The sequence below is a fragment of the Micropterus dolomieu genome, linkage group LG12 (assembly GCF_021292245.1).
Source record: "Micropterus dolomieu isolate WLL.071019.BEF.003 ecotype Adirondacks linkage group LG12, ASM2129224v1, whole genome shotgun sequence".
Lineage (NCBI taxonomy): Eukaryota > Metazoa > Chordata > Actinopteri > Centrarchiformes > Centrarchidae > Micropterus > Micropterus dolomieu.
This window is the reverse complement of record NC_060161.1, coordinates 12,856,895-12,866,931: the sequence shown is the minus strand read 5'-3', so window position 1 is coordinate 12,866,931 and position 10,037 is coordinate 12,856,895. Positions and strand designations below refer to the sequence as shown.

The window sequence follows — 10,037 nt, the reverse complement described above, 5'->3', positions numbered from 1 at the left end:
CCCGCACGGAAAGGGCTTCGCAACGGGCGCAGGCAGCCCCCTCGAGAGCTGCCCGGGCGTGCTCCATCCCCAAACATGAGACACACATCTCATGAGAATCTCCATCCGTGATGTACCGAGGGCAAGAAAAAAACACACCTTCTGTACATCTGGTTGCCGGACATGCTGGTAGACTTCTTCTTCAGGTAAGACACACTGCTTGTAGGACTGGAGCTTTCTTCAAACAACATACAGAGCGCCTGCTGAATAAAAAAAAGCTAATGATGAGTGTGTACAGGTGTGCTTTATACTCCTCCGGTTATTCCGTCACACCTTACCGTTCTAGCAACAGGCCAATAGGATTGGAGTGATTTCATTCACGTTCAGACCTGCTTCGCCTAGAGGCGTTCCCATAGTGTCGTAACCGACGCAGTTCGAGTTCCCTCGAAGGGGAACATCATCAGGACTCACGTGGGGAAATCAAATTCTAGTGACATTGACAGTTTATGCAGCACTTTAATGCGTCTGATGTATTTAGTTTTATTTAGATGATGTCAAAGAGCTCACTAAGAATAACTGAATGTAGACATTATTAGTATTAGTAGACTGCAAATAGACAGCATGTTGTGAATAATTACGCTAAAACTGAAAAGAGTCTTGGACAGTAATAATTTGGGGTTTATTACTTTGGGATCGTTGTCACACACCTTTTAATTTACTTAAAGGTGCTGTGTATAATATTTAGGAGTATCTATTGACAGAAATGCAAAATAATATACATAACTACGTCTTCATTGGTGTATAAAGCAGGCATGCAAACTTCGCCGAAATTTGCCATTTTGAAACAAAAATGGGTCACCCACGTGATTTGTCCGATGAGAACATTTTTGGGGGGGGAGGGCAGCAATTAATCCTCTAACAAGTCCTCTCCTCTCTAGCATGAGCTTTGCAACTTTACAACTGGCTGTGCCTAACCAATCGTTACTCCTAATGCCTCAACCCAACCAGAGGCACTGTAGACTGTAGAGTCTGACGGCTGAACACGTGAGGACGGTAAAAGACTGCAGTATGAGCTGTCCATCAGAAAGCAAGCCTGATGTAAGACAGAAGTAAGCTAGTTTACAGCGTTAACTGTCCTGTCAGATCCAGTAATGTTTATAACTTATTTATAACTTATATATTTTCATACCACTTCTCAGCGCCAAGCCAAACCCCACCTTTCTCTCCAACTTCTCTCATTTCCTGACCGAGCTCTCAGAGCATTCCACATTGACGACACCAACTGCAAATCCGCCACTGAATTTATGAAATTGTTACCCCAACCCACCCCAAAAGTGATATCTACCACATCAACCATGTCACCAGGACTGCCTTCTTTCACTTCAAAAACATCGCCCGTCTCCGCCCATCACTCACCTTCTCTGCTGCCAAAACCCTGATCCACGCCTTCATTACATCCAGAATTGACTACTGCAAAAGCATCCTTTATGGTTCACCTGCCAAAGCCCTAATTAAACTTCAATATATCCAAAACTCTGCTGCTTTTATCTACTGTTCATATATATTATGCTATTTATGTTTTAATCTGTTTTAAATGCATAACTTCTGTTTTTACTGTAAAGTGTCTTTGAGTGTCCTGAAAAGCGCTATAGAAATAAAATGTATTATTATTATTAACTTTGCCCACTGTTATTTACCATTAACGTTAGCTAAGGTAATTGTTCAGAGCAGTGGCAGCAACCTGGATGTAATGTAAGTTTAACGTCAACAGGATAAAACGTGTTGGCATCTGTGTTACACTGGGGACGCTGGGAACACGTCCCTGTCACTTTTTGAAAGCCTTTGTTAAAAATGCTTTGAAAAAAAGCTTGCAACATGAAATGGCAAAGAACCAACGAAAGTGCTTTGAGAAAGGTTTATTTGCACTTATTTATTTATAAATTTTTTAAAGTAAGAATAAACAAGCTACTGATTATACAATGACCCCAAAATGTGCAGCACCACTCAGTAACTTTAACAACTTCTTGTCACAGTTTCTTTTTGGCCAAATTTTCCGTTCTCTCCCTGTGAACAAGACAAAAGAGGAGGGAGACTAAATCATGTCTGCATGTGTGCCAATTCAGCAGGGAAGATATTACATCAGAAAAGTTCATCTACAGGAGAAACATATGTGAAAGCAACACAGAATGAGAGCTGCACTGCATTATATTCTGCAATGTTTATAGATTTTGAATTGTCACCTGCACCTGAATTTTGTGTTTCCCTTTACATAAATAAAACATTTCCACCATAAATTGATGAATGAAAGGCAGAACAGAAAATTCACCAGAATGCAGGAAATTAAGTGTTTTATGCTCAAAGATTTCTGGGAATGACTCCCCACTGGGGAAGAACCCCACAACACAAATATTTCAGCATCGATGATATCTATAAAATGGTGTTAACATATCGTCACATCTCGTTGTCATGCATCACCATGTCTCGTGAGCCCTTATGTCCAGTAGAGAAATGCATGTTATCTATGTAAGCTTAAAAACAGACCCTGTCACAGACATTGTCTCTGTGCATTTCTCTGCTTGAGTATCCTTCTCACTTTTTTACCCTTGACAGTTTGCATGCCTGGTTATTGCAGCCACAATTTTATTTCCTGAGCTGTTACATGTTTATAAAGGGTATTTTGAAAGTCATTCTGTCAGCCCCCTATGCATTGCTTTGACTTGTTAAGTTTTCTAGAAAAGAGGCCATGCAATTAGCTGTCATTTAAATGCCGTTTCCAAAGCAGTTTTCACATGAGCTAAGTTTTGCATCTTCTGAATATCTGCACAAACATGATTTCTCTCAGTTCTTTATGCATTCTTGTCTTTTATCTGAATTCTAGGTGATAAACAAGCAGGCTATAGCAGAAGAGACCGAGACGTTCCCATCAGATCTGACGCCCCATGAGGACTCAAACAGAGAAGATGCCAGCACACAGGTAATGGAGCAAAGTAGACACTGTCGTCAGAAACTGTTGACCTATACATCTATTACCAAGAAAGGAAGGATGCCAGCACACAGGAAGGTGTTCTCGTTGCTTTTGCTGATACAGGTTTCCAGTCAGGATAACTCATTGGATGATGACTTCAGATTAAAGAAACAGATTTAACATCACACATACGTTTCTAGTCTAGCCCTCACGGGGCCCCCTCATTTTTATCTCACCATCTTTCAGTATGTAAACTCAATTTATTACAGCCATAAATTTACACCTTATGATCTGGTGCATGTTTATAAAGGGTATTTTTTGAATTTATATTTTTTTGACAGTCACTCACACACATGTAGGTTTTAAGTGTAGCCCTCATTGGGCCATCCTGTTTTTATCACACTAACTGATTTTAAATCATTAATATTTCATTAATAAATAAACAAGTGATCCGGTTAAAGCTGTCCTTCGTAACCGTGCACACTGCTTGGATAACGGCTCATTTCGGTTAATGCAGCAAAATGCGCAGTAAATAACAGACAAGTTGTAATGAAGGAAAAACTGCAAATGAAGCAAAGTTTTAAATTAAGGTTATAGGCCCTAAAAATACTTGAGTAAAGAGTAAAAGTACAGTTAAAAAAGAATGTGAAAGTTTACTGTTCCTAAGACTACTTTTTTACAAATTTGCATTACTTGAAATGAGTTACTACCCACCCCTGGTGACTGGGGCCCTATTACAGGTTAAGTGCGTAAGTTCTAGTGGAGTGTGTTGTGAATTGCAACAAAACTCCAGCAGGGGTTGTAGCCAATTATGTGGTCTGGTTGCTGCCACACCGACCACTGGTCTCTGCCACGCAGACCACTGGTCGCTATCACTAGGGCGCTAAAGATACTGGTCGCTGCCACACAGACCACTGGTTGCAGTTGGTTATATCTACTGTAATCATCATAATTCTTTGTTAAATATACTATGTTATCGATTATGCCTACTCTTATTGTTGCACTATATGTTGCGGTTTGTGTGGTTATAGCCTATCTACAGTAACAAATATATCTAGATCATAATACTTTGTTAAATATAGCCTAAAAATTTTTTGATTAACTATAATCTGATTGTTAAAACTCAGTCTAACTTGGATTCAACCAACAAGTGATCACCACACTTTCCGTCACAGGTGACAACACTGGCCTTCTTCTTGTAGGCCAAAGATAGAGAAATTTATTACTGTAGGTTAACCACACAAACTGCAATATACAGTGCAACAATAAGAATATAGGGATAATCAATAATATTGTAGGCTATATTTATAAAAGTATTGTGATGTAGATAGATGTAGCCTACTGTAGATTGGCTACAACCACACAAACTGCAATATAGGTAGGCCTACAGTGCATCAATAAGATTTAATATAGTATTTTGTACAAAGTATTGTGATATAGAAAGATGTACACACTTTCATTCACAGGTGATAACACAGGCCTTGTTATAGGCAAGGACTAAAGATAGATAGATGTAGGCTATTACTGTAGGTATAACCACACAAATTGCAATATATAGTGCAACAATAAGAGTAGGCATAATCAATAATATATTAACAAAGAATTATGATAAAGATGTATTACAGTAGATATAACCAACTGCAACCAGTGGTCAGTGTGGCAGCGACCACTGTCTTTAGCGCCCCAAGTGGCAGCGACGTCACACCGACCAGTGTGGCAGCAGTGTGGAGCCTCATCTCATGCCCACACGCAGAAACACACACAGCAGTTCACTACTTGCCCCTGAGGTCTGCGATATTGCAACAGTTTCAATAGCATGAAAAATGCCACCAAAGACTATTGCTCAAGGAGAGAGCCCTTTATAGTAGTTATAATATTTAATCGTTATTATTTTACGCAATGATGGCTGCCGGCACACAGTAGCAAGCATATTATCATATGTAGCGCTGTACAAATTGGAGGATGCATCAAAAAGCCAATAATGCTAAACAAATAAGCAGCAGTCAATACAGAGTCTAATTCTAGTTTCATGTCCGCTGGTCGCGGCCTTAACCTGTTTGTTCAAAACTGTGAGCATGATAGTGGCTGATGGTGGAGAAGTGCAGCCATCCTGTCAGTCATGCGGTGCGCAGCGTAAGGTAGTTCATTAGTATGCTCATTTAAGTCTGTTTATCCTTTTTAATGTAAATATAAACAGATTTCTTCAAGTTCATTCTTAAGCCAGATACAGTAGAAAAACTCTCAACACATCTAATTGCTTTGATCCATTTCTCTCTATTAGACAAAATAAAAATTGTATCATTTGCCAGTTGAGAGAATTTAAATGATCTAAGGTCACTTTAGGTCTACTTTGGAACCATAGACTGTTTTTAAATGTGTACAGCCGCAGTTTGTGTAACAAGGAACAGAAAGGAGCCTTCCCTTAGACTGTGGTAGCGACCAGTGGTCGGTGTGGCAGCCTGGCAGCCTGGCAGCAGGCAGCGACCAGTGGTCGGTGTGGCAGCGACCAGACCATGGAATTGGCTACAACCCCCTCTCAAAAACTCCTCACTCAGTAGTAGCATCATTACTAGTTTAACTACATTTCTCAGTAGCTTGGTGGTAGCGTCTTTATTTTCTGAATCAAATAGCTTTTCAGTAACGAAGCTCTTTTATTGACCGAGTAGTGCGGTAGCTTCCACACACGCTACATTTTCCCAAGCTTTTCTGACGGATCAGTAAATGTCACCACCGCCACACACGGACCTGTATGTGCAGCCGGCAGAAGCGCTTCCGTGTGATGGTGACATCACGTACCAATCCTTGGGTTGATGCCTGCGACTTTGCTGCAGGGGAATAAAGACATGCGCGATTGAGTTTACTTTCTATTGTGATAGTTATTGTTACACCTCTTGTGAGAAGGATCAGGGTCCAGCCTGGACACCTCTTCCTCTAGTGAGAAGGAAACTTTGATATGTGGCAGAAACTTGTTTCCATGAGATGAGAGATCTCTCTCTCTCTCTCTTGCCCATTGCCATGAATGTTTAGGTTGCAATGTTCCAGAGCGCAAATTCACATATAAAATATATAAGGAATTAATAATGTGATAATTAAGTTACTTTATACAGACAACAACGGTTCTGTTTGTTGCATGAGGAAATAAATTTAGCTGCAATGATGATGAGTTACATGAGTTTCTGCGTCGTGTCTGATTTAGCTTTCTCTCGCGCACACACACTGTTTGGAGCAGGTTTTTAGTCTTCTATTGCTACTGTGGAATGAAGTTAGTTCAATATGAACTAGGCCTATTGTGCCAGTAGAAATGATTCTGTGCCTCTGAGCAGGACATACAGCAACCTATAATTATTCATGTGCAGGTGTTTGTTAACCAGGTTACTGAGAATCATGCTGCTCTGCACCGTTAACTGAGACTGAGTATCAACACAGTGCACATGTGTGCAGATACAAACTCCATCAAAAGTCTCTACAGCTGTTAGAGTCGACTGACCGCTGATCCAGCTGCTGCCGTCATCAGAAACGAACATCGCCTCACGTGACGCTTCGGAGGAAAGGACGTCTCTAAAAACATATTTCCTCGTTCCTTCTCTCCTGGCCTGGTTTCCTTTCGTCTCTCCATGAAACTCCGGTGGGCAGGACTAAGACGCTAGGAAAAGACGCAAGTGAGGGAAACGTGGATGCAATTAAGAGACTTGAGAAGCACCCAGAGATGAGACTAATGAGACACAGGCAGGCAGAGAGACAGCAGGGGAAAACAGACACTAACAGGTTGCGAAACACAAGACAAGACTCTAAATGGAACTCAAAACCCAGAACAGACAAGACAGACCAAGTAACTGAGAAATACAGGCAAATCCACAAGACAAAACAGACTAAGGTGGCTGAACAGAACAAAACAGGTTAACACCGAGTGATCAAATCGTAACCAAATGAATAAATGAAACTGACAGGGAATATAAACTGACATCTAACAGACAGAAACCAATCACAACAGTAGGGAAACTAAGGCAGGCACCGATAATATCAAAAGAAGACAGAACATATCAGAATATTAAATAACAAACTAATCCAGAACATAAGCAGAGAGATCACAAATAATACACATAAACTACAACCAACAGGGGAAACAGACTGAAACAAGGATTAAACAGAACACAGAGCAGACAACTCCAAAATAAAGCAGACATAGAACAAGGAGTAAATACAAAGACATTAACAAAGACACGAGAGCCAAGCCAAGATACGAGACAGAAAAGGTACTAAGTGAGATAAACTGAATGTGCAAATGAACACTGTAAATAACAAGGCTAAACAGGGAAACACAAAACAAGGAACAAATCCCAAAAACAGAAAACATGGACTGAACCAGTAACACAGAGTGGACAAAGTAGACAAGATAACAGAACAACACAAACAGACTCCCCAACAAGACACAACAGACAGGATCAGACCAACAAGCAAAAAAACACAGAGTAAACTGGACACAAGAAAACAGAATGAAACCCAAAACACAGACTAAATAACAGATACCAAACTGACCAATAAACAAAACTCACAGAGACCTAAACTAAACAAAACAAATCAGACAGGCAGTGTGACATTTAGGTTTCTTGACAACAAAGATCCACATGCTGTCGGCTCGTGCTAAATTATACTTGTAACGTTAGTCCTCCATTTGTCCAGATGTCACTTCTCTTCTTACTTTTAATAAACCAGATGACTGTTTATTATTATTATTTCCCACTTCTTCGAGCATCTACACTGCCGGAATTACACAAGAAGAACAACCTAGTGAATAAATGTGCTCTGTAGTGCTGTTTGTCCATCTTTGAACCGTGCGCTGGGGACGGCCACACACTTTGCCCAGCCCCCAGCTCACTACAAATGGATTAGAGTAAAAAGTGATGGTTGTGATCAAGAAAGTGTGTCAGTCAAGTAGGCTGCATGGAATTTTAAACTTTGTTGGATATTTAAGGTTTTTGGGGAATTAAACTCTATTTGTTATTGCTTTCAGTGAAAAGCTGTTTGAATAATCTTGAGTAAGTGTGGGATGACTGAGAGTGAACTCACCATGGAGCTAAACTGTTATTTCCAAAAGATCCATTAAATAAAATGGAAATAATGTTCTATAGGTTAATGTACTGTGTATGGCATAATGAGATGATTGATTACTTTACATTATATTGTTCTTATTTATCAAGGGAATCAGTGATGAAGATTCATTTCATTCACTTAACTGTGAGGAAGCAGAGGACACTCCATCAAGACCATGGCCTGGCAGCAAGGGTGACTGTCAACAGACTGACGATTCAAGTGGTAAAGATCAGCTTTATGCAATATACTGTTCAGCAGGAAGCCACTAAATGTTGTGCAGTATTATTATCAACAACAATGTAATTATTGGTATTTCCACAGTGCCCTACCCTCCTTTGATGTCAACAGACCATAACAGCATTGTCACCAGATGCAGGGAGGATTATGATGTACCGAAGAAGAGAAAAAGAACATCTGCACATACAAGTGAGTAAAAGAAACATAGGACTATAAAAATGAGGCAATAAGTCACAAAGTCCTTCCCAAGGAAAACAATTTTTCTGTAAAAAGAGGAATAATATGGATAAATGCTGAAGCTTAAAGGGGTACTTTGCTATTTTAATCCAATACACTTTTTGTTAAATTCGGCCAATATTTACTCATGGGTAGGTAGCTCTCTGTTTTTCGTGTGCTCTTAAAAAAATCCGGTTTTCCTACACAGCCCCTAGGTCTGTAAATTTAGCACAAACAAAGCTGCTCGGAGCGCTCGAAGCAGTGGGAGAGAGAAAGTAAACAAACAGCGGTACATTCGAACATGCTGGACTTTTTACGGGACTCTAGCTGTGACGATGACTGAGAAACAGCCTGTTAAATGTCTTAGGAATTGTGAGACAAGTTATTTGACCAGGCAAGGTGAAGACCTGTGTTAACTTCTGTGAGGGGTTTCAATGCTGTATAAATCAACTAGATTTGAAAGGAATGAAAACCGATGCTTATCAGTCACTGTATTTTTGTACATATGATATCAAATAACTCCCTAGTTTTTTACTCTGTTGTGTTTTGGGTGCAGCGTTTGTGTGCTTAACTTACACATATTGTTTGTTTGATGATGTTTGTTCACTAATTGTAACTCTCAATTTTCCTTTCCTTTACCGATAAATAAACTAGACTTTGTGTCTTAGATTTAGGCTTAGAAAAGTATTTTGCTTCAATACATATTTAAATATTTAACAACAAACTCTGCAGTATCGCATAGTATCACTTTAAGCTGAATTGGATGATATTTTAGCCCCTACCAACTCATGGTTCACTCGGAAAGTTGATTTATATTTTTCCTGATGAGATCTTCTCAGGAGTACAATGGGTTTGCAATGACATCATTTTTCATATATGATACCACTGCAAAAAGTAAAAGCAGGTTGAATGAGCTCTGCCAGTTAGCATTCCACAGTGGTCTGCTGCTGCTCCCTTTCTCTATCCTCATCTTCACCCTCATCACCGTCTCTTGTTGCCAGATGGTCATCCTCCACTTATTGTCACACTAGTAAATCACATTAAGCCTGTGGCAAAGAACCTTGGTGTTTGGTTTGATAGTAATTTAAATTTCGAGCAGCACACCACAAAGCTTGTTCAATCATGTTTTTATCAACTTAGAAATATAGCTAAAATTCGATCTATGTTAACTTTTAAGGACACTGAGACCATTTTACACGCCTTCATCTCTTCACGCCTGGATTATTGCAACAGCCTTTTCACCTGTTTAACCCAAAAATCTATTGATCGACTCCAGACTGTCCAGAACTCAGCTGCCAGGCTTTTAACCAGAACAAAGAAATATGACCACATTACTCCTATTTTAGCTTCATTACACTGGCTCCCAGTATGTTTTAGAATTGACTTTAAAATTCTATTGATCACTTTTAAAGCTCTTCATGGCCTCTCGCCTTGTTATATTTCTGACCTTTTAGTCCCATACGCACCAGCACGTACCTTGAGATCCTCGGGCAGAGGTCTGTTGTCTGTTCCAGAGTCTCGACTGAAAACTAAAGGGGACAGAGCGTTT

The 10,037-nt window shown here is 39.9% G+C and overlaps 1 protein-coding gene across 1 annotated transcript in view; it reads left to right on the top strand.

The window, feature by feature from the left end:
• LOC123980797 (interferon-induced very large GTPase 1-like) overlaps nt 1–10,037 on the top strand; it is a 20,989-nt gene that overhangs the window by 2,253 nt on the left and 8,699 nt on the right. Inside the window, 3 exon segments of the mRNA XM_046065345.1 lie at nt 2,858–2,953; nt 8,143–8,257; nt 8,357–8,461. Of these exon segments, the coding sequence (XP_045921301.1) occupies nt 2,858–2,953; nt 8,143–8,257; nt 8,357–8,461 (316 nt within the window).